This window comes from Gambusia affinis, linkage group LG17 (assembly GCF_019740435.1).
Source record: "Gambusia affinis linkage group LG17, SWU_Gaff_1.0, whole genome shotgun sequence".
Taxonomy (NCBI): Eukaryota; Metazoa; Chordata; class Actinopteri; order Cyprinodontiformes; family Poeciliidae; genus Gambusia; species Gambusia affinis.
In genome coordinates, this window is record NC_057884.1 from 14,911,504 (window position 1) to 14,936,769 (window position 25,266).

General features: G+C 38.7%; 1 protein-coding gene across 1 annotated transcript; it reads left to right on the forward strand.

Annotated features, from left to right (window-relative positions):
* The first annotated feature begins 1,505 nt into the window (after positions 1-1,505).
* Positions 1,506-24,912, forward strand: fgf10a (fibroblast growth factor 10a). Its single transcript, XM_044144177.1, has 3 exons — positions 1,506-2,815; positions 20,330-20,433; positions 24,165-24,912. The coding sequence occupies exons 1-3, from the start codon at positions 2,416-2,418 to the stop codon at positions 24,372-24,374; spliced, it is 714 nt and encodes a 237-aa protein (XP_044000112.1). The 5' UTR covers positions 1,506-2,415; the 3' UTR covers positions 24,375-24,912.
* The last annotated feature ends 354 nt before the right edge of the window (positions 24,913-25,266 follow it).

A 25,266-nucleotide genomic window follows, 5' to 3' on the forward strand; every position in this document is an offset into this window, starting at 1 on the left:
GGTTGTTCTTTCACCAAATCAACCTGTCAGATCATTCTCTGCCATGTGCAAAGTTAGGTCGTTTTGCGCGAACCAGAAGGCTAAGGTGCTGACATAGGTGACAGATTGTTGGCAGTGCCCAACATCATCTATTCTAAGTTGAGCTACTCCTGCAGAGGAAACTACTTACTGACCGTACACTAAGAGTAGAAGACTATTGTTCTTGTTCTTGGTTAATAGTTTGCACGTGCATTCATAGCGGAATGATGTTACACTGAAAAACTCACAGGAAGATGGGTGTGATAACTCAAATCTGTCTGCAACATACTGTGGACCATGGAGAAACTAAAGAGAAGAGAAAGGGAAGTGGAGATACGGCTGTTGTCTGACAATGTGCAAAAGGAAATTAAACAATGCTGAAACCAGACAGCAGACCTGGATTCTTCAAACCTGCTGTGCAGCAATACAAATCCAACAAAACTTTAATAAAAAAAGTTTTTTTTTTATTTTATTTTTTTTTCCAAAAACAATATACTAAATGATCTGGGTAAAACAACCTGTTAAACACTTACTGCTAATTTAATTTGATTTATGCAACCTTTTTTCACATTTTCACACTATAACTACAGCTTCCATATATTTATTGGAATTCTTGATGTATATAAATGAATAGATTTGTCTTCTAGGATAGTAAAACCCATAGATTGTATTATATTTTTGAGACAGCATGACATTATGTACTTCCATAAGCACATATATCATCTGCTTAATTATCATATTGTCAGCTGGACTTATGTACCGCTCCTCAGAAACACTACTAGATCTTGCTATGTCACCAGCAAGTTTATAAATCCTAGTTGCAACACTCCCAAATGATTTGTGTGATATTCTCTGTCAGCATTTGGACTCAAAATATTAAAATCTGTACAAAAAACTGAGGATCAAATATTTAGGAAGAGATGTTACAATTGGAAAAAAAAAAATAATAATCGCCAAAGTAGATCAGAACGATTTTAAAGTGTGTTGAAGAGAAAAGAAAAAGGTTGTATATCTCTCAAAAGTATTAATTGTTTTTAACACAATAAATATTAATCAAGCACAGCAAAAGGAGGGAAAATTAGAGAGGAAGTAATGGCTTTCTTTTTTTCCCCCCTGTTGGTTCCTAAACTTCTCTGGAGTTTAGTCTGGGAAGGGGTGGAGACAGAAAAAAGGGGGAAGAGAGAGGAGGAAAGTCAAATTGAAGTGGGACAGACCCCCCTCCCACCACCATTACCATGCCATACTCCCCCACCACACATACTTACAAATCCACATTTACATGTGGACACACACGCCTACACACCCACGCCGGCGTGAGTGTGTGTGTGTGTGCAACATGCTCTTCAAAGCCAAGTGGTTTTAATAGACATCCAATTAGACGAAGACATCTGGGGAGCTGCTGTTGCAGATAAATAAGGTGAAAGGAAGACAAGATTCAGTCACCTCTCTGAAACTCCTGAAGATCAGGGGAAAGCCGCTGATAGAGGCAGCAGCAAAGAGAGGTGGGGGCCTAAAGAAAGAGGGAGTCACACATGGGAGGAAAGAGGAGAGGCAACACAGCGCTCCTGCATTCAGACTCTGAGAAGCAAGGAGAGAGGACAGACCGGGAGCTTAGCTCACTGACAGACGCATAACAAGAGAGGGGAGAAAGACGAAACCAGTGAGGGCTTGGTTACAATCTCAAGTAACTTCAAAACGAGCTCAGGCACAAAAAAGAGAAACAAAGGAGGAGAAGAAGACAAGAAAAAGTCTGGATTTCTAGACTTTTTAGGGAAAAAAAAAACTTGCCTTCATTGCCTGGATTATTTTTTTTTTTAACATTCTTAAGAGAAGCATCACAGATTTTTTTTTGTCTCCAATTATTTCTTTTCAAATACTTTAAGTGTTTTACTCATTCTCTTCTGCCTCTCTCCTGTACTTCATGGACTTGAGGATATAAATGGGACTTATGCTTATGAGATAGATTATAGATAACACTGCAACATATATATTAATAAAATTATAATTTGTGCTTTTCTGTTGAAGGATTTGGAGCAAAAACCTCCTGTTGTGAGGTGATCTTAGATTTGGATATTGACACTTTCCAGAAAAAGAGGGACAGCAACCAAATCAGCTGCGGCACCACCAGCAGCTGATCCTTCATCATTCTTCAAGCACAGGAACTGTAGCTCTGCTGCTAAAAGCCCTGCTCTGATCCGCTGCCGTCAGACTGTTCTCACCCCAGTTGTTCCACAGGTTTCAACACCTACTGTCCCAGAGAGATTGCGGGTTCCCAGGCAGAGGAGGTCTAGTTGGTGGGTCAGGGGGGGGTTCTCCCACTCTCTTTCCCTCTCCCTGCACCCAGCTCAGCATGCCCCAGCCCCTGAGCTCCTCCACAGCTCTCCCAGCTCCACTACCATGTGTAGATGGACAGTGACACAAGGTGCACCGGTCGCCTGGTTCTCCTCCTTCCCCTGCCGCAGACCTCCATCACTCTTCTTGCCCCTGACTTTCCTCCTGCTGCTCCTCTTGGTCGGACCCTGCGCTTCATCGACAGACTCTGAAAAGAACCATGCACCAGAGGGGACTCCTACGCCACCTTGCTGGGCGCCACTTCGCCCATCATCTGCAAGGTTGCCACGGGCGACAAATGTGTCGCTATCGTCTGCGACGGTTGTCGGGCGACACGTGCGAAGCAGCTACAAGCATCTTCAAGGAGACGTGCGCAGGAGGAAGCTGTTCTCCTATCAGAAATTCTTTCTTCGCATTGGCAAGGACGGAAACGTCAATGGCACCAAAAGAGAGGATGATCCATACAGTAAGTTAAAATTTGTCTCTTATGGCACATTTTTGACTTTAACTTAATGGCCCAAATAATAATCCTTATGAGTACTTATGCCGAGTGAGTTTTTTATAAACTGTTTTGGTAAAACTTAAAGGTTATGCTAAATCCACCAAACACAAAGCACCGAATATCAATGGCCAAAGACAGAAGTTTTTCTTCTTTCACCTATCTCATGAGTTTATCTATAAGGAATGAAGTTTTTGTGTTTCTTTTTTGGAGCAAGCGTGCACATTGAGACAGGTGACTGGGCAAACGAACAAATAACCTCGCTGCATGCTTCCAGCCATGTGCGCAGGCAGAGCATATTTGTCTGACTACAAAGAGCTTGGTAGAAGAAAGCTTGACAGAGGAAGAGCAGGAGGGAAGAAGAATGAGAAAAAAAGAAACTAAAACAAGTAAGCCAAGCAGATAAAAACAAAGAAGTTGAGACGATCCACTGGAATCAATTAGAAATCGCCCAGAGAAAGTTTTTCGTCTTTGATGGGAAATATCTGAAACGGCTATTACCAAACCCCATGGGGAGAATGACAAGTCCACTTACTCCTTGCTGCTATTGTGTTGCAGCTCTAATGGTGGTGGGCATATGCTAAGTTTGAGGTCTTCCTGACTCAGATGTAAAGTGATCTCTGCCTCTCTCTCTGAATGTGCATTTTCTGGGCTATGAAATATGATTTAACCCCCATTTATCCTGAGAGGGGTCAGAGAGAACACAGGATTATTTGTCAGTGCCACTAAGCTTCACATTTGTACAGCTGTCCTACTTCGCACTGACTCCAGTCTTTGTCTTGCTCTGCCAAGATACTTCCCTGACATTTTTACTGCCGGTTGTGTGAAGTTATACCTGATAAAGGGTGTTATGCAGGCCCCGAACCAAGTGCCCAGTTGCACACCAACATATCTAAATACTTCAAAACTTCACCATGCGAGGCTTATCACAACCAGTTATGGTTGACTGAGAGCAGAAAATCAGCTGTTATCATTCTGTCCTCCAAAACTTTTATCTCATAGTTAAACACATCTGGAAGTTCTCCAAGACTGCCAGAGAATTTTGGCCTCTGAGCAGCTCGGAGTAACTCTGCAGCCTCAGGGCACACTGACAGTAGTTGTTGAGGGAGAACAGAAAAGTACTCCCACACTTACCTACCCCAAATTCCCCACCAAGTTTACTGAATCCGACACACAACATCTGATAAACAGAGAGAAATTATTTTTAGTTTGAATACTGTCCTGCTGCTTTAATCATCTTCATTTTTTCATCATCTCAGTCTGTGTCTGTACAACTCATTCTAATTAGAAATACACCGGTCAAGATTGTGTTTCTGTGGTTACAATTTGGCTATATTAGAAGCAGGTACATCGTGCTGTTGTGTGAGAGAAACCATAGTAAAGACATTTTACGCTGTCGATTATCATACTTAGCGGGAATAAAGCCACTGTCTCTGTTTATCATCCCAAGAATGTAGATCCTTCCCTTATCTTTGAAATATGACAAATGCCTGGCAACATTTGAAACAGCTGAAAGCTCAAAATGATATAACTTTGGAGTAGTTTGTTCAGTCTTCCTGTTGTCTGCTCTATGTCTTGCTTTCTCTCACTGTCTTGCAGCCTGGATAAATCACAGACATTGCCCGACATAATGAAAATTGGTTATTTTTTTAGAAACTTCTTACATCTTACATCGAGACAGGAACATTTGAATTTTTGTCAGCAGCGAGAGCCTCCACAGAGAATGCTGATGCTGCATTCCCTGATTGGAAAAAAGATTTTTTTTGGAGTTCACAAACAGCTGGTTACCCATCAGACCCAATCAAGGAGCCAATTGCTTTTGTGCATCTCTACTTGCATTACTATAGGTCTTTATCTCTCATACATAAGTCATAGGTCTCCATGCATCTGACCCTGGGACTTTTGGAGAATATGCCTCCCCTGCTGGGAACACACAGACACACACGCATGCAGCTGAGCAGAGAGAGGCCACTTTTGCACATGGCCTCCATATGGCAAAGCCCACTTTTATTAGGGCCAGGGCCAGTGTGAATGCGTGTGTGTGTGCGTGTGTGCGGGTGTTTATCTGTGTGTGCCACTCAGACACCAAGTTTTTGCCAGACATGGCTGAAGGAATTTCAATTAGCGTCTCTTCCTCCCTCCCTTTGCCTGCAGTGCTCTGTGACACACTCATGCGCATGTATGGATGGTTTTACACACACATGCATGGAGCCCTGCCATCAGGCTGCAACATGTCACTGACTATAGTGGCATTAGAAAGGCAATTAATCAGACTGAAAAGCTCTTGCATGTCATCATAGTAGAAAAATAGTAAGCACAGTCTAGAGAGTGAGAACCATACTGCAGCTCTTCATTCTTGTGGATTCAGTCAGGTTTTGCATCTGCGCACAAGCCTGATATATGGAGATATCTGTGCACTTCTTGTACTTTTTTGCATGAGCTCTTTACAAATTGCACCCTTCAAAGTAAAGCAAACAGAGCGTAACTTAATTCTGCTCCCTTGTCTTTGAAACTGAATGTGGTTTTTCACTTCCCGTGTTTCTTGTTATTCAATCGGTCTCTCTTGCTCAGTAGTTTGCACACCAACAGGTTTTGACCACACTTTTGTGTTTGTTTTAACATTTCAGATCATAACATTGTTCATGTACACTGTGATGATTTCATAGCTGATAGAAGCAAAACACACAGAGCAAAGAAACAAATTGCTTGTTTGATGCAGGTTTCTATGGGGCTCTCATTAGAAACAAATCATCTCTTCTTTTTTAATTGGACAAGTAACAAAAATTGGAGTCAGAGGCAGATTTCCTGATATGGCCAATATGGCTCAGGGCGACACAGACTGTGGGGGGACCACAGGGCCAAAAGGTTGTTTTAATTGAGCCCCAAAGGAGCATTTTGAAAACCCAGAGAGATTCCTTAAATTACACTTTTAGATTAATTAAAATTGTATTCTATAGTTATCACACATCATTAGGGCTACCTCATATTAATTATCTGTTGAGATCAATTTATATCAGACCAGTGGTTAAAACTTTAATACTTTTACTATTGTGATTTTTTTCCCCCCGTCTTGTTGAAGGGGCAAGCTGTGCTGTTTCTTTTTAAGGGGAAATATGACTCCCCACCCAGGGAGTCCCTGCCTGGGGGGCGCCATTAGCACACCAAAAATGTCAGTTGCTTTCCAATTACTATGCATGTTTAATTACCTGTCTAATCCATGGAGAGAAGCGACCACCTTGTGTTTTGCAATGTGTTAGCACTCTAGTCAAATATGCCTTTGCACTGTGGCTGGCTAATTATGCTAAAATGGACTTATGATCCAAAGCATTCAAGTCTGTTTAAAGGGCCAGTTCAAAGATTTTTTTATTGAATTCTTTTCCCAGCTTAGAATCCTAAATATTTATGGGTACTATAAATTAGTCTTACTAGTGAATTTTCTAAAGCACAGATATAGACATAATGCAATTAATTTTCAATTCCTAATATGTCCGATAGAACGTTAAAGTTACTGTTATTCTTTTAATTGTGTACAGTGGTGAAGTGGGATCAGAGGGAAAGTGAGAAGAGGAGGTGGTATCCTTACACTGGGTTTGTGCCTGAACAAACCTAATGACCTTATTTCCAAACGCTCCACCTGCTCAGGACGTTGAAAATGATTAGTATGGAAGTTTGCTCAAGAATAGCCGTCATTAGACCATGGCAGAGGTGACGAAGATGTTTTAACTCCAAGGATGAGTCTCCCTAATGCAGTCGAGCCAGTCTGAGTATGTCAACATAGTGGCACATAATTCTTGGTTAAGTCTACATTATATAAATTTGTGCTCTCTGCTGCTTATCGTGCTTTTCTATTTACCCTGATTTGCTCTGAGCTCATCTATTCATGTCACCTCATAAATCCCTCACAATGATGCACTCTAGTCTCCATGTGGATGTCTTGAGGGCGCATCAGGATGTGATTAGCATTGATCCTGGCCCTGACCAAACGGCAACAAAACTGTCCTTGTTCTCCTTCCTCCATGTTGTCCACAAAGCTGCCACATTTCATTCACAGACAAACAAATAAGGCAATAAAACAGTTTATGGCTGTTTGAAGTTTGACCACAGTTTGACTTCTCTACAGCCACTTGGACAGTGAATATTTCCTCCACTGATTAACACATCACAATGTGGCTTCATATAAAGAAAGGTGTATTCTCTTTTGAGTTTTAACTTTTTTAACTTGTGTTTTTGGCACTTTTGTGGCTTTAAGATGCCATTTAAACATTCCCATATGTAAATGATTAATTTGGACTTGAACTGTATACAGCTCTATAATATTTTATTGACCATTACTGCACATAAAGATTTTGTTCTTTTTAACAAAAAGCTTCATGAGGGTTACTATAAAAGTAAAAGTTAAGTCAATTAGTGCAGCACAATACGGACAAAGGTAAATGTAAAAATATAATACCTTGTAAAAATGTGGAAAATATAAACCTTTCCACAATTAACCAGAAATGTCAATGTGTTTTATTGAAGTTATTTTTGATAGATCAATAAAAACTAGAACATAGTACACAGAATGAGAAAAATAACAGATGTTTTTTAAAGTTCTTTACAATTAAATATCTGAGAAGTGTGGAATAATTTTTTTTGGTGCACCTATACTTTGGAAAACTGCTTTTTGTTATAATTACAGCTGAGATCTTTCAGAGGAGGTTTCTGGTAGGTAGGTTCATTGTTTTACCCATTGTTCTTAGCAAAATCTCTCAGGTTCAGTCAGATTAAAAGTGTATATGGACTTTGAGTGGGCCAATCAGAGGAAAGAGGAGATATGTATAATGTGTGCATAAAAACACATTTATTTCCTTCATAGACATCATAGTTCGGGCAGGATGATTAGATAAGTTTTCTTGAAAGGTGAACCTGCTCCATGTTTTAAGTCTTTTATTATATATTGACCTGTATGTAGCTCTGTCCACATTCAGATCATCTCTAAATATTTTCCCTGTTGAAAGACAGCAAGCCAACAGCATAATGTTGCTAGCATCATTAACACTGCAGTAGTGTTAGTTTTTTTAGAAACTTAATTTGGTCTCATCTGAGCAGAGCATTTTTTTTCCTCACAATTGCTATTTCCCCTTTATAACTTGTGATGTGGCATGACTCAGTATCTTTGGAGGTTTGCAGTATTCTTTTCATTTTCAGATCATGGATTGAATTGTGCCAATTAATATGCTTAAAGCTCAGTTTAAGTTTTTGCAACTAACTCTGTTTTGTATTGCTGTATCACAAAAAACAGGTAAAAGGGATATGAATACTTTTGCAAGGCACTGTAGACTTGCAATTTTCTGTTCTGGTTTTGCTTAGAAACTGGAAACTTCTCTGGAAGTGCTTGTAAACTTTAAAGCATATGTTTGGATTAGAAGGTCCTTAATAACAAAGATATGTATTTATTTGCTCTTAGTGGTGTAAACTTCTAGTGCCTCAGCAAATTTAAGGAAGATCAAAACCTAGAATAAGATCCTCCACTCCTACATTTTTTCCCACACCCCTTCTATTTTTGAAATTATTCCCAGTCTTCCTTTCTGCTGTTTCTGAATGTCTCTTATTTTGCATCCCTGGTTTTGCTGCTTCCTCTTTACTCTAAGGAGAATGTTTAGGGTTCACATGGGAAAAGGTAACAGTGTGGCTCATAAAAGAGAGTTATGAGGTGGTACTGGATGCACCAAGGGTTAGTGTCAACATTGCTTTTCATTTAAGATTACCTTGACATCTTCATAGACTCTTCTCTGCACCGGCTGTAAATATAAGTTCTGTGCAAGCACCCCTGCAACAACTTGTTCATTAAACATTGAAGTGTTCTCATAGCTGCTGGTGTATCATTTAAAATCAGTGGTTATGCTCACTGCGCAAACATAAAAAAAGAATACTGCACTCAGTCATGCTATTATTTACATGTGTCTTTTATGTAGGAATCTGGTTGGAAACAAAATTAATGAAAACATATTTGAATTGTCAAGCAAAGTCATTTTTATTTGGTCCTTACATCACCTTTGTGGCATTTCTAAAACACTAATAATTCTGTATGTATTAAAAGATCGGTGCACATTTGGTGGTTTCCTTCATCTTCTCTATAGTGTTCTTGTTTAGTATTTTAAAAGATGCCAGAATCTGGATAAATGAAGTTATTAATCCAACACAATTTCTTATGTTTGTTGAGCATCTTATTGTTTCAATGTCCTGCTGAAACTCTACGTAACTCTGTCTTACATAACAGCCATGTTCCAAATTACTTGGAGATGTTCAATAGGCTTCATTATAAACTATTTCACAACAAATGCTCTGGAATGGATTAAGACAAAGATACGCAGAGTTTGTTCATCTTTGTCAGTTACTCATAATGTTGTACTTCTTCAATAGTTTGCATATTTTTGTGTGCTCTCATATTTGTTACAGGGTCCATTTCTATAAAAATCTGAATAACTTTACAGAAACTTTTACTGTTTTTCCAATTTTGGCTGTATCATGTTGCTTCTTTACAAGCCACAACCATTTCTGTAACTGCATCTGTTCTGTTAAGGGGTCTCATTCCATCTCAAACACAGGAGTGAGTGTGATCGCCTAGAGGTCAAGAGGTGTGAGTGCCCTTTGACCTCATTACTGCCCATGCAGGGTCGTTTTCGGAGCACAGGATGGTTGATACAAGCATCCTGGAAATCCCCACAATAAATAAAATTCCCTTGTATACCATTTGAAGGGTGATGGGCAACACTGCATAAGGTTGAAATAGTTTCCTTAGAATGAGAAACCAACCACTGAATCAAGGTTTAGAGAAATAGTATGGATATTTCTTCCCATTAACATAGTCGAAGATTAAGGACCAATAAATCATGACCTTTGCTTATTTAGCTCTTTCTTTATAGAAATGCCCAAACTGTAGTGAAAGAGCTCAAAATGTCCTGTATGAACTGTGTGGCAAGCACACAACAACAATCTCAGTCTTAGAAAATGGAGTGTCATTGATTATGACTTTGTAGACTTTTTTGTAATCAATGCTGTGTGTTTAACGGGCACATTAGAAGCTCTGTAAATGCTTGAAGTGCCTCAAGCGATTTCTGCGATTGTCTACTTTAAGAGTATGATCAGCTGAAACATATGTGTAAAGCACCACGTACTTGGAATCCCAGTATCATCCGTGGCTTTTATGGTGTTTCTGGCTTCATCCTCACAGGATAAGTAGACACACCCTTTGATCATTTTCCACATGTTTTGTATCTTCCGAATTCGTTGCTAAAGGGAACATTTTAATACTTCCATTTGGGTCTCTGCTGCTTATAGAAACAAACAGCTAAAAATCATACCGCCATTAATGGCTTTTTATTGTCCGGAATAGGAGCCGTTACAAAAACATCCTGATTATTGCGTCAATCAATTGGCAGACACTTGCCCTGTAACCATTCAACACCAGCCAAACCTATAGCCAATGACTTAGCCATCCAAGCAGAATTCAACACACTTCAATACTAAAAGAGGAATATGTTTGGTCAGTTGGTTTACCGCTGTACCAACGGCTGGAAAAGTGTTTTGTTGTTGGCTGCAATAAACAACATATGTGCATGCACAGTCATGGAGAAAAGAGCTGTGTGGCTTCATTTTATTTTTAAACTGTGTCTTTATCAAGAAAACCGTTTTGACAAATAAAGCATCACATCAGAAAAGGTTTATGAAAACTGCTGAATTTGAATTTACTGCCCTGTAAGAAGCTTTTTAGCCATTTCAAAGAAAGAATTCATTGACTACAGAAAGAAAGAAAATAGCTGAATAAATTTTGATGTACATTTGCAACATTTGCTATAAAATGAGAGGCACACAAGGCTAGAATGGGAGCAGTGGATCTCTTCCATCCACCAGTGGGTCTATTGGCAATGTCCCAGTCGTGTTGCCAAAGAAAATTGTAGTTTGCATGAATAACTTCACAATGGACTCTTTTGAAAACTACCAACAGTATAACAGAAGATTTCCCAACAGACCTCAACTGAAGGAAATCTATTGGTTACTGTTCGATGGATGAAACACGATTTCAGAAACCGCAGCTGCATCCTTGGTGGTTGTGAAGGAGTTGCCACTTCTGCTGCTTCTGGATCTGACTCAAAGTCAAGGCTGGACCATTGTACAACTGCACGTGTAGAAAGTAATCAGTGTAATGAAAGAGACATGGCCTTAAAACAACTCATTCTAAAAGGAGCTCAAAATAGGCAAAACCGAGAAGGTGAAATCTCATTTTCTGAGAGAAAAAACATGTTTTGTTTATCCCATAGACCTATTAGTAGAACTGTAGAATCAGACCAAAGAAACTGATGTAATGGTTGGATCAATGTTAAAAAGTGACGATTCTCTCCAAAAACACAAAACGTCTTCATCATCACTCTATCAGTGATACCTTTTTTTTTTTTTTTTGTATTTTAGTAATTTAGTATTTATTTCCTTGACTCCATTCAGTTAGAGATGTCGATGATTTTTAACATCTCAGAAAATTAGTTGCAGAAATATTTCCTAATATGTTCTAGTAGCTAATAGTTGCGTTACATGTTCCACTTATTTGCAGATTTGGGAATTTTTTTGTGTTATATTGTTTGTATCTGAAAATGTGTCTTTCTATGGACCAATAGATAACTTACTGCCTGCCACATCCCCAAAAACCCGCCTCTCTATGTAGCAGGGTGCAAAATACAGAAGCTCAATCAAGGAATTGAAGAATGGATTCTGAATGTTTCTTCATTATTAAAGTTTAGCTACTCTTGAAATTACTCTTGAAAGTGGAGCTTTTTCTTTGCCATGAATCCCATAGGATAATGAAAAGGATCTATCTCAGTTTTCCGTCACTGTTTACATATTTCCTGTCGTCACTGCTTGACATTTCCCCCATTATTTTACTCCGTAGTCGATTACTCTGTCAACTATGACAAGACAGACATAAGATACAGATTTATGTATGCAGTCCTCCTACAACCTCAAACCAGAAAGGATCCACCCTACAGAAAAGCTTTTCAGCAGCAAATATCCTTCTTTAAGATCTGCTTCTGCTTTAAGGGTTGTTGGCTCTTGGAGATAATAACAACTAAAATTTGGATTAAAAACAAAACAATCCCTTCAAACTCTAAATATTTTGTTCAGTGATGAACTCTTTTATCAAATGAGTTTTGTATAGTTTAAGAAAACATACCTCATCTGCGATTTGAAAGCATGAAAATTGTCCAACCAGTTCTTTAACTGTATGAAAGACTGAAATTCACCTGAAATCACATAACTCCACAGAGTCCACGTTAGTCTGAGTTTCACTTGTCCTGTATCATTAAAATGTGTCTGAAGAGTTGTTTACTGCTGTCTACATTTCATATTGTTGCTATGCTCCCTATGGAGTAAACAGCAACGGGAAAGTTGTTTTCAAATTGCAGAATCTACTCTGCCAGTGACACACTCATCTTTGTGGCTTGGCATTGCTTCATCTTGAAAAAGTTAAAAACAGAGTCACTTTGAAAATAACTCTTTAACAAATGGAAAGCTTGATTTTCTTGGGTGTCTGAAACAGTTTTTGGCATTATCCAGATGTTGTAATCTGGATTTAGACACACACAAAAAAATGACATAACACAAACCTAATTTCCAGAAATAAGAAGCTTTCCACATTGATCTTAGTCTTGATCAATGTGTGACAATTGATACTGCAATTGATCTGGTAATATTACAATATTTTTCTGTAGAATTATAAACGTAAAAATGAGGAAATATGATGGAAACCACATGGCCCCTTAGTGCTTGTGATGGCCCCTGCTGTGCTGGCGTGTGGGCTTGTGTGTGCGTGTGTGTGCGTGTGTGTGCTATGTGGCAAGTAAACTGTTTGGCAATTAAGGTCCTCGATTGTGGGAGGTGCTTTTGATTACGTGGCCACCTGGATGGCATATAAGGAGCGCCGTTCCACTTATGTGGGGTTGCAGGCCGGACGACACGGAGATCCAGGCCCAGCCAAGGACCAGGCTGAGGGAGCGCTGTATTGTCACGTCTTGGGCTGCTGCCCATTTCTCCCCTAGACAATCGGGTTTTTTTAAATAAATGCCTCTGAAGGGCTAAAAATGTTTCTGGTTTCCATGTCCTCCCTAATTTTTGTTGCGGCTATCCGAGTTGGGCCGTAACAAATGGGGGCTCGTCAACAAACAGAATTTCCACAGTTTGGAAATTTGTTGGTTTGAGTGCGTAACGTGTTTCATTCATCTTTTTCCTGTTTGTAGGAGTAAGCAGTGACATCACCATTGTGGGTTGGACACGGCTTTGTTAACCAGCTTGTTTGTTGTGGGCAGCTGGGGCATGTTTGGTAGGTGGGTCTAATAGGCAGGTGAGTGAAATGTTTTTGGGGCTTGTTCATCAGTGTGGTTCTGTTTTAGTGATTGTGTCTCCTGCTAGGCTAAGAGGTGCTATCACTTCAGACTTCACCAGTTTGTGATTTTGGTAGTGTCGTAGGGGTTTGTGGTTGGCGTTCACTGTGCAAACAGTGATTTTGGGGGCAATCCGTGAGATTAATTTCTTACTGGTTTGGTGCTTAATAAACCTGCCGCCGACCCACGTGAAGAGCCAGGATTCAGTTAGACAGGTGAGTCGTGGCAGGCAGGTAAAGTATAGTGGGGACATGGTTGCTTTGGGCCCATTGTGCACTTGTTTCAATTTACTTTTACTTTACACTGTATTTGCCGTTTAGCTTGTTTTTTTTGTTTTGTTTGTTTTCCTGTGGCGTGTGATTATAGTTTTGATTGAAAATGGAGTTTGATCCGGACGATTTTGTAGCTGTGCCTTCTTTGGAGAACTTTAGTGGTGCTTCTAAAAACGATCTTATAGCCATTGCTGCTCAGTTTGAAATATCTGTGGTTAAACAGGAGAAAAAGGAGGTTATTAAAAGGCAACTGTATGCCGCGTTGGTTGAGCAAAAAGCTTTGCCACCTCCCGAACCAACCACGCAGGGTGAAGTTGGGGCATCTAACGCTGAGGTACGTAAAATTATGTTAAAAGTTTATACCTGTTCTTAAAATCTAGGTTATTTTATCCTTGTGGCTGAAGCTTTAGTTAATCTGACAGAGCCAAGACTAAAATGGTTTTCTACCATCTTCAACTCCATCCATCCATTTTCTGTTCACCCTTGTCCCTTGTGGGGTCGGGAGGGCTGCTGGTGCCTTTCTCCAGTGAATGTTTCGGGCGAAAGGCGAGGTACACCCTGGACAGGTCGCCAGTTTGTCACAGCCATCTTTAACTCCTAGTAAATTCTTCCTTATAGGCATACTTGGACATCTTGTGTGTATTCTTTGGCCACACACAGTTGAGATAATCAAGTGTACCGATTGCCTACTTTTTTGCTGACAAATTTTTTTATTATTCTAATGGATACTTGCAAGTTTGATGAACATGTCCGGAGCCTAGCTCCGTTTCTTCTCCTCCAGGGCAGCCACTGCACACCTGTTAATTAAAATTGTATTAAACATGAAGCCCAATACTAAAGTGTCACCTGGATGTGAGCTTGGTGCCTGTGAAGAGGCCGAATTCATGATCAGTAAACCAGTTGGAGGTGAAGACCAGCATGTGTGACGCATACCGTGAAGGGCTGCAGCCATACTTAGAACATGTGCATTACAAAGAAAAGCCCCTCCAAACCAAATACACACCTTGTGTTCCTGCTTCTCTCCATGCCTCATCATTACACTCACACACCCACTCTCACACAGCTTGAAAGTAAAGTTTTTAATGGAATCATCAAAGGTAGAGTTGAGTCCAAAAAGGCATCTGGATGGTCTGGCTCTTTGAGCTGGGTCGTTAGGAATTTCAGCAAATTACCCTGTGTGTATGCAGGCGTGGGTGTGTGTATGTGTGTGTGTACTAAATAAACCTTAATGCAGAGAAAGTAAGAACTAAGCACTAAGCAAATGTGCAAACTGAATACTTTTTTTTTAATCTAAAACGCTTATAACAGTCTGCAACAACTGAAACTTGCAGGATTGTTTTTTCTTTCCCCTCCTCTCTGGCATTACACGGCAATCCATGCAAAGCCCTTTCAAAACAACAGTTGGGCAACATCACACTGGCAGATGAACTGTAAATGAAAAATGTGTGAAACGCAGACGACTGTCGCAGCGCTTTTCCTGAAAACATAACTCCTGTCATGTCAGACCTGCAAGTCTGTTTGGAGAGAAGCCGGCGGATTTGGCGCTCTATCATGTTACAAAGTCAACTGTGCGAGAGAGAGAGAGGGATCACAGTTTCTCAGGTGGTTTGGGGTTTTTCTCCCCCCTCAATCATATAACCATTAACATCACAAAGAATTTCTTCTAGTTTCCTCTCGGTTGCTCTAAACGTGTGTGACATAATTCGCTGTGATGGGTAAAGTTGGCTCAAAGTATGGAGGTTTTGAAGGAAAAGTATAATACGCCATTTACCTATCTACAAGATTTCTAGCTTTTTAAATGAAAAGTTTTCACTTAATTGATTTACTTTAGATCTTACTGAAATCATGGTTTAGCTATCTGCTTGTACGAGAAGCAGTTTTGCCCTCACTTGGTAAGAATAAAAAAAGAAAAATGATGGATTATAAGCATAAAATTGAGCTCAATAACGCAATGAGAGAAGGTGAAGCAAACTTTTTTCTTCATTCTGATCTTTATTACTGACAAAATTAGGCTGAAATCCCTCTTATGACTATACCAGAAAACAAATTTAGAACCTCTGAAGTTTTGTTTATAACAATATGTTGGCCATATTGACAATCGGCCAGAGGGCTTTGTTTTTTCAGCTTAGTCAAACCCGCTAAGCCAAGCGGGCTTTGATGTGGCCACTGAGTGCAGGATGACACTGATGTCAACCACATCAGTCTAAACCAATACCTCCATGTTCCTTAAAGCGCATAATATACAATGGCTTCCACTACGAGCCAAGCATCTTCATGGAGTAATCTGCACTGCCGGGGGATGTTTGTTCTTTCTCTTTGACTTCATAAAGAGCTGGAAACATTCAACTTAACTTCTATAACCCTGTTAAAAGCTTGGGTGGTCACAAAAGCTGCGGCAGCTACAAGGAGTATTTTCTTTGTCGTGTTTCTCTCTGATTTCTTTCTTTCATTTATTTTGTTTTTATTTGCCTGACAGAGTATTATATATTTAACGTCTGTTTTAATCACGCCGGTGGGCTCATTTACCCTCAGATTTTAAAGAAAAAATGAATCCCTTTATTCTTTTGTATCTTTTTATGAGGTTTCCTGGATGTAAACAGTCGAGTTGCAGCAAAGAAGAGGCGTCGTCAATCAACGAAGTTGTTTAAAAGAGGGGGAAAAAAAAATCAAAAGTTTTGCATTTCTTTACCATGGGACTGAACATGTCACAGCAGAGAAGAAGAAGAAAAAAAGACTGATCCATTTGTCCTGCTGATAGCAGGTCTTGACACCAACTGCTTGTCAAGCGACAATATTTCAAAATACTCAGCGAGATCTCTACAAGCATTTAGATCCACTCACAGCTGGTCTCCGTGTCAAGGTCACCGAGTGAACAACTGCTCCGTAATCTTCAAAAAAATCCCCAGAATAAACAGTGGAAACATTTTCACAACCTCCCTTAACCTTTAGGTTCAGTTGGAGTCTCAGTGACCGTGTTTCCAAATGGGGCCATTCAGGGGTCGGCAGGAGGTTTATGTATATGTGGGTTTGGGTTTGGGTGTGTGTATGCGTGTGTGTGTGTGTGTGTGTGAGCTGGGATTTTCCTCATTATTTAGCAATAATAATGTTGGCTACCATCTGATTGTTGAAACAATGACTTCATTAATCCGTTCTGAGCTGTAAAATGATCTAAGAAGTTACATTTTCTGTCAAATGAATGTGGATCTTTTGAAGTTATGTAAAAAAACATCTTAGTAATCCAGAGAGGGATACTGTACTTTAACAAAAAACAGACTGCCCGTGCAAAGAAGCCTCCTTTAACTTTGTGCCTGAATTACACATGAAGCACCAGCTTTTAAGATCTTTCACCAGCTAGAAGACCATAGAAATAATTTGTTTTTGACTGAAGCATGAAAATGTAGATCTTTATTTAAAAGCATATTACATTGGTAGAAAGCAAGCAGATACTCTGATATTAATATTAAACATATAAGAGTTTTGGTTCTGGTAGATGACAGGAGAGTCTAGTAACACATGGTAATATAATTAAAATATGGGCTTTTCTTGTACAAAAAAGGCAAGCCTATCTTTGCTGAACATATCTATTTGTTCCTTCAAAACATCTAAAACCCTTTCAAAATGTATTATTGATTAAATTGATGAATTTTATCCAAAGCCTGTACATCTTTATCACTACTACTTATGCCCTTACACATTTGTATTCTATTTGAGTTAAAAAAGGTGTATTTTATTTATAGTTCAATCAAAATTAAAATAATATTATTTGTTCATAGATAGATAGATTAAATCCTAACATGCCTCAGCAACCCACAGCCATAGAAAAGCAATAAGAAAAACGCTGAACACAGACCCTCTCCAGTTCAATATCAAGCTAGTTTCTTTTTTCATTTTCTCTTCTCATTCTTCAGAAATGGGATGAAATAGCGTCTTATTGATTAGTGTCAAATGGACTACAATTTTGAGTGGAATTTGTATGGTAGTAAAATTACTTTCAAGAACCTCATTAGTCAGCATGAGCATCTATTAAAAAAAAAGCACTTTGCAAAAAAGCCATAAACTATGAACCAAACAATCATGTCTTGCCTGTATCCTGCTGAGCCTCCATGAGTCACTGGGTGAAAACAAGGGTGCACACCGGACAGCACACTCCATCACCAAATGACTTTACATGCATTTTTCTTCTTCACAAGAACATGAAGTGCTCAAACATCCGAGGTCCTTCTTACTCCAAGAGAGTGATTCATGCAGTCCACAGCATCAACCACAATTGGCTTAATTCCACAAAACGGACCTCTGGGATTTGACAGCCAAAAATTACCTTAGCTTAATATAATGAAATTTATGCTTTTGCCCTGCTACACATTGGTTTTGGTAGTGACAGCTTGATGGATGTGTCCAAATCTTCAATAAAGCTTTTACTATTGTTGTAACTTGGACTTGGTTCTCTCCTTTTACAGTTTAATTCATAAACAACAAATAAAAATGTGAGCAACATTATGAAAGTACAGACACAAGAAAAGAAATTAAAATAATGAAATTCCCTAAATTACATGATGTAAATGCTTTGTATATTTATCAGGGGAAGGCTACTGGGTTAATCTATGATGCCTGATCACAATCTGTTTCCGTCTTAGACTTCCACAAATCGAATAGCTGCAATCTAGGCTTTTTGTTGCAGCCTGGAGATTTAACTTGATGGCTTCTGGTTTCTGGTAAAGGGGCTATAAAAGAGCCCTGTGCTTTTGGTTTCTGACAAGCCACATCAAACAGGAGGACAGAAAAGAGTTTGAACAGGTGGAGCAGCTTTGCGTGAGCACAGACAGATCTTATTTTGTATGGATCACAGCTCAGAAATGTCAGCTGTGGAGCGGTGAGAGAGAACATTTTGAACCTGATCAGTGTTGTGTTGTGGTGCAGGTCTGGCTGAGTAATGGACTTAACATCATTACGGAAAGTTATGGAGTCTGGTTACACGATGATTCTTTATTTTTGACCAAATGAAGGAATTGTGGGGACAATAAGTGTCAGAAAATTGGAAAATATGGCAAAAAACTATTTAAAGATGATAAAAACAGATACGAATTTCCAGGGAAAACCTGCGACTGTATATCCTCCAAATGTCTTGAATATAAGCCACATGGATCATGCTTTTATGATATAATAACTGTAGCATTTAATAAGACTGTTATCCAAAGAGAAGACATCGGAACAATTTAGGCATTTATCTTTTTGCAAATAAGACGTTTTTGTTGTGGAGCACAGTCCTCAGATTTCTGTTTGCTTATTTCAGCAAGGTTTCTTTGTCCGTTTAATCACCATAAAATAAAATTTTTGACAAGAGATGAGGGCAGGAAGGGGACATGTGGTGCAAAAAACATCCGTGGCATGTATTTTTCCAACCTCTACCGAATCAGGACAAAATGTGACAGGATGTACAAATTAATATCTATCTCTTTGCTCTTTTGCCAGTAGGTGAACTTTAGAAATGCTCTGAAAATGTAATCTGGGTTGGTTTGCAGATAATTCTGCAAGTAGGCTCAATTTCCTTCTTGTCTAATTTACTAAGCCTGTGTGTAAAACCCTGATAGTTTTAAGCTTGGTGCAGCGACAGAAAGCCACTGACCACAGTGTAAACCAGTAATTGGTTCACCTTGAAAGCTGATATGGCTTCCTTGACCTCCTGCCAGTCAGGCAGGCAGAAAGGTTCTCTCAGTTCTGTCCGAATGCTTGCCGGTTTGCCTGTGCTCCCATGGTCAGAAAAACAAACACTGCAAATATGTAAAAAAAATAAAAATAAAACGTTACCTGGCTTACAGCTTGCTTGCAGAGTATGCAACCCATGAGTGTAAAAGCAAATGAAAAGAGGGCAAGAGGCACATCTGAGGTCTTGCTGGGATATCGATGTGAGGGAGAGACTGGAATATATCATGTTCATCTGTATTTTGATACAAATACTATGGGGTGATAGTAATTGTACCGGGGTAATATTTTGAAAAAAAAAAAAATTAAAACATGTTTTTCAGAAAATTTAAATAACTAAATAAACAAATAAAAGTCAGTCAAAGCAGTGCTAGTGGATTTTTAAATCTGCACAAACCAAACATGATTCAAATAGACAGTTTGGAGTTTTAGTGCCTGATCTCTTGCTTTACTTTGTATCCTATGACTAACCACAGCAAAGAAATAAATTAAAAAAAAACATTTATGAGGTTCTGCCCGATTTACAGTACACTATGTGCCGTACAAAAAAAAGTATTTTATCCCTGATTGATTTAGTCTGTTTTAGTTTTTTAGGGGGAGGGTAAGGGATTTTGGCACACTTCATTTTTAGACCATTAAACAAATTTTACTATGATATAATGTAATCACATCAATCTAAAAAACAGGGGAAATACATCCCTGGGCAAACACAATGAAGCAATGTTTGGTTTTTCTTCTTTTTTTAACCCTCATCTCACCCTGTTCTTACAGACTCAGACAGGAGAAACTGCCCTGTAGTGTAAACATTTATGTGATGTAGTTTTAGTAGTGTGTAAAATCAGCCATCTGATTCTCAGCCTTGAGTAACATTTTTTCTGCATGACTGCACAGTTTAAAACTGAGCTTGCACAATTGTCATTTTGCCTGTCATAACAGTGGTGTTAAAACCATCTCATATTTGTTGAGTTTGTAGAAAAAGCCACTGCCCTACAATATCTGACATCAACAAATGTCGATTTTTCTAAATGCTGCAATTCCACATCAGCAACTCTGCAAACCGGTTTGACGTGTTTGTCTGCGTGTGTCTTCTTCACCAGGTATTTTGGAGATCAAATCAGTGGATGTGGGAGTGGTGGCCATCAGGGGCCTCAGCAGCAATCACTACCTGGCAATCAAAAAGAACGGAGATCTGTACGGAGCGGTGAGTCCTGGCGCTATTTTACTCATGTCGTGCCATAATGTCACATTTCATATGAAAAATGTGGGCTCAAGAAGGAAATGCAAAAATATGAAATAAAAATAAAGCTTACTAACAATGACAAACAAGAGTTCAAATTTTGACCTCATTTAAATAGAAGATTCCTCAAAAATCATCATTTCTGTGAGGCAATAAAGGAAAAGTTGGTGTATCTAATTGTGCATCATCTGCTTTAGGACATGTTTAATTGTCAAATGCTACAGCAAAGGGTAATTACATATGAATTAGAAAGGACCAAGAATAGATGTTTGTGGAACACCATGAGCAACATTTACCTAATTAGATTCAAACATTAGTGTTTCGAAGGCTGCTCTGGTGTTGAGGAGAACAACAATAGAGATTTTATTGTGAGCAAGACAAATTTTCATGTCATTTAAAATTATAACCATGGCTGTTCCTGTGCTGTGGTTGGTTATAAACTCAGACTAAACTCATGTGAACTTCCTTTTTATTGACTTACTTGAAGCATTTTATTTTTGGCAAGAACAGCCTTGAATTGCTAAACTATAATCTCAAATCAAAACTTTGCAATATATTAGATGGCTTACTGAAACACTTTATAAAACAATGGACAAGGCTTTACCACTGACTGTTCCAGAAAAAGGAACCACAGTTTGTCAGTGTCAGCTCTCCTGTCTCTCTCGCCATTCAGAAAAAGGAAACACAATCCAGCAGGTTTTTCTATTCTGCTTCAGTCCCTTAGGGGAGAAGCCCTTGTTTCATCTGTTTTCTCCCTCTTTCTGCTCTTTTTCTCAATCTCATTCTCTCCCTCTCCTTCTTTTACTTTGAAAGACCCGTTTTCAGCGTGTCTCTCTAGAGCTGCAACTCAGATGAAATGACATACGATGTAGGGAAAGGAGAAAAAATAAAAGAAAACAAGAGATTTTGTTGCACGACCTGAAACTGAATTCCCATGACGTCTTCTGCCTGGTGCAACACAAGCCAGCAGTGGCGGCTGACTAGTGAGGGGCCGGCGATCAATTACACTTGATGGCTTTGCACAGTGACTTCTTTATCTGGTGGTGATCAATTGAAATCATTGTTTCATTATATCACCAGATAAAATGTCAAAAATGGTCACAGTTATGTAGTTTGATCTTGAATTTATCAGCGGTCACTGCACAGCATATTGATTCTATTTTAAAAGCTTTTTCTCCATTAGAGGGAGAGATGTTTTATTTTTATTTTTTTGTAGGTCTGACCTTTCCAGTATCTTAAAAGTAAAATGCCATTGTTACCGTAATTTCATCTAATTGAAAGGCAGACATGTACACACACAGCTCTTATGCATAAAGTTGGAAAGCCACACAGCGTCTGTTAAATATTCTCCTTCTGCTTTGAGAACATTCAGTTTTACTTCTGGAACCAATTTGAACAGCTGTGGCCAGATTCAGGTTCAGAGGGAGACAGTGAGCAGGCGTGTGCATGTGTGTGTAGATACAGGGAGGGGAGGCAAGAACATTTTTCCTTGTGACTATCAACTGCATCCAGTTAACTGCCTACTTAAGTGACGCTAGCCTTGAGCACAACGGCAGCTTCCAGTAAACTGACAAACAACGTTCCCTCAGATCTTTTCTCTGCTCGTGTACGAATCAGTGCAGTGACATTAAGACTCAGACGTCGTGTCACAGTGTTCTGTACCTGCAGACTTGACCTTTGAAATGTCACACTTTACTAGATCCCTGGACCCATGTGGAGGTTTTACTGCTGGCCTTAATTACACATGGGACTAATCCTTAAACAATGGCTTACAGTTTGTTGATTTGTGTTGTCAGAAGAAGAGAAGGAGGACGACGTCTTTACGGTGAAATGCAGGGCCAAAAGGAAACAATTACAACCTTTTGCAACATACTGTATGAGTTGCAGTCGTTAAAAGGGAAAGCAGAAGTTTATTTAAAAAAAGGACAGTGTGCAAAAAGATTAATAAAATGTGAATTGCACCAGAGTTAGCCTAAATTAAATCCGCTCCAAAGATTAATGACTTAAAGTTTAGTTATCTTCAGCACAATAATGGAAGAGTGAGTCCTTGCTAGAATCCTGTTCCAACACATACGCATTTTCCATTATTCATCAAACTGGTGATAATCATAAATGATTAAAAGACAGACAGAGACAGATAAAAAAGCTATAATTGGAATCTCCTCTGTATGTGACAAAACAAAATTGTGACTTTGAAAGGAATTATTCCGGCTTTCTGAAGTGAGATTCTGTTATTCCAGTCAGCTAATATCTTTATTCAGTATAAATCCAGAGCATTTGGTTGGCACTATGAATGGTCAAAGAACCAAGCAGACTACTATAATAATGAGAGACGTTAGAGATTAATGTAAATGTTGTTTTATGAACCTTTTAACGCTTGTCACATTTGCATTGATTAGTTAATTCTACAGAAATTATATATTAATTGCACAGAAGATGTAGGTTGTAGCAGGCGCACTACAAACAATGCTCTTGTTTTAGTATATGCACAGGATTCAACAATGTAAGGTTTATATTTTAAAGTTATTTATCTTTTTTATCATTAGGTCAAGAATTTCATGTTTTTTCTTATTTCAATAAATGCAGAATGTGCCACTAAAGAAAATTCACTATTTTTATTATTTATTTTATTTTTTTTACATAAAAGGGATAAAGCAAAGCAGCGAACAAAAACATATGTGAAATTTCCATCACTATGTTTGTCTGTAGGAGTGATGTTTTGAAGTGCTGTTCTGAAGATGTAAAGATGTAATGATGTAATTGTCCGAAAAGTTTTTCGGAAAGTCTTGGTGACTCTCAAAATGTTTTCTGGCAAATGTGAGACGGGTCTTTATGTTCTGGGTGGCTTGCCTCTTCTGGGAAGGTTTATCACTGTTTATTGTTTTCTCCTTTTGTGGATAATGGCTCTCACTGTGGTTCCCTGAAGTTCCAAAAGCCTTAGAAATGTATAATTTGATAGATGTCAAAGACATAGGTTGCCATCAGTTCTTGAATTTCTTTTTATCACAGCATGATGTATAGCTTTTTGTTTCTTAATTAATGTCATCAGACATGTTCTGTTCCATTTATTTCTGGATTCTAAAGGGCAGACGGTAATCAGGCCTCGTGTTAGTGCAATTTCACCAGAAAAATGTGGTTAACCGTAGGTAATTCATGATTTAACAAGGATGGCTTGTGCATTTTCACACAGGGCTGGATTGACTTGAATGGCTTGAGTCCTTTTGCATTTAGTCAGGTGATCTTTGACATGAAAATTAGAATGTTGATTTGAAGCATTGACGTGTGACAAAAAGCAAAACATAAGAAATCTATGAGGGCGTAATTAGATTTTTACTGCAGTGTTGTTCAGGGAGACAAAAGCATTTCGGTTTATTACCAGACAACAAAGTGAGCCACATTCCATGCATCGCTCCGCCCCCCCAAAGATTACATGATTATGGCTTCTAACAATCGTCTTGTAAAACTGGATTAATCTTCTGCCAGTAGAATGCCTCAGATATGTCTGTGTACAACCACACATCCTTCTGAGTGAATGCATCACTCACTCATCTGGCTCTGTGTCAAGCCAAAGGCCGTTTGGAGCCACTGGCTGCACTTAGAGATGTTGCTCTTTTCAGAGTAGAAAACACAGCACAAGCACTAAATGTGGTTCATAACACTTTGATGCTCAGTCTTTGCATGTTTCCCATCCACAGAGGGAGTTCGGCCCTGATTGTCGTCTAATTGAACGCATCGAGGAGAACAGGTACAACACCTACGCTTCTGCCGAGTGGAGGACAAAAAAAAACAAATGCATGTTTGTTGGACTGAACCCCAGAGGAAAACCGCTGAAGGCAAAGGGAAAGAAAATGAGGAGGAAAAGCACAGCAACTCACTTCTTGCCCATGGTGGTGCAGCCACGATGATGGGACACATCAGCAAACTGCAGGATTTCTATTGGACTTACAGTGGTGGCTACATGGGACAGATCTGAACCTGGTCTGTAAAATGCACTGAGAAAGAAACAAAATGAAATATATGGAGTGGACTGCTTGTTTGGATAAGGACACTATTTTAAAAAAAAAGAATATATATCAGTATACAATGTATATATTATTTTCAGTTCTAAGTTATGAAGTACACTGGCACAATGAACACAAAAGAAACATCTGTGCCAAAATGTGATTCACATTTGTAGATTTGTGGAATGCATGGAAAAAAAAAGATAAAGGTATCTTTATAAACCTGAATGGAAGCAGTAAAAGGAGAGAATAGCTTGTTCATGATGGCACCACCACAAATCTTACTATATCATGTTTCTTTCTTCAGATTTATTTATTTTATGTTATATTTAACAGAAACAAAGAATAGAAGACATACTCTTATCTTTTTTTCTACCAGTTATGCTTCTCTTTTTAAACTAATAATCATTTAAGCTTGTATAATAAAAAGAATATATTTGTCTTTAACTTGTCTGTGTTCAATGTTTGGTTTTTATTTTATAGAAAAAAAACTAACCAGTGGATTTTAAAAGATAATTATATGATTGACTTTTATATATTTTTTGTACAAAATAATGGAATACAAACACAGAAGGCACAAGACAATGTTTATTATTATGAAAATGAAAATATTAAAGTGTTACACTGCAAAGACTTATTCAGATAAAAGTGCATAAATGTACAAAAAGCAGGTAGTATGTGTGCTAATGATTTCACGACTTTCACTGTTTTCATACTTTCTGAAATATTAATGTTTAATTCCTAACTTTCTGCAAAATATAAGTAAGTATTAATTACCGTACTTATTTCTTAAGAT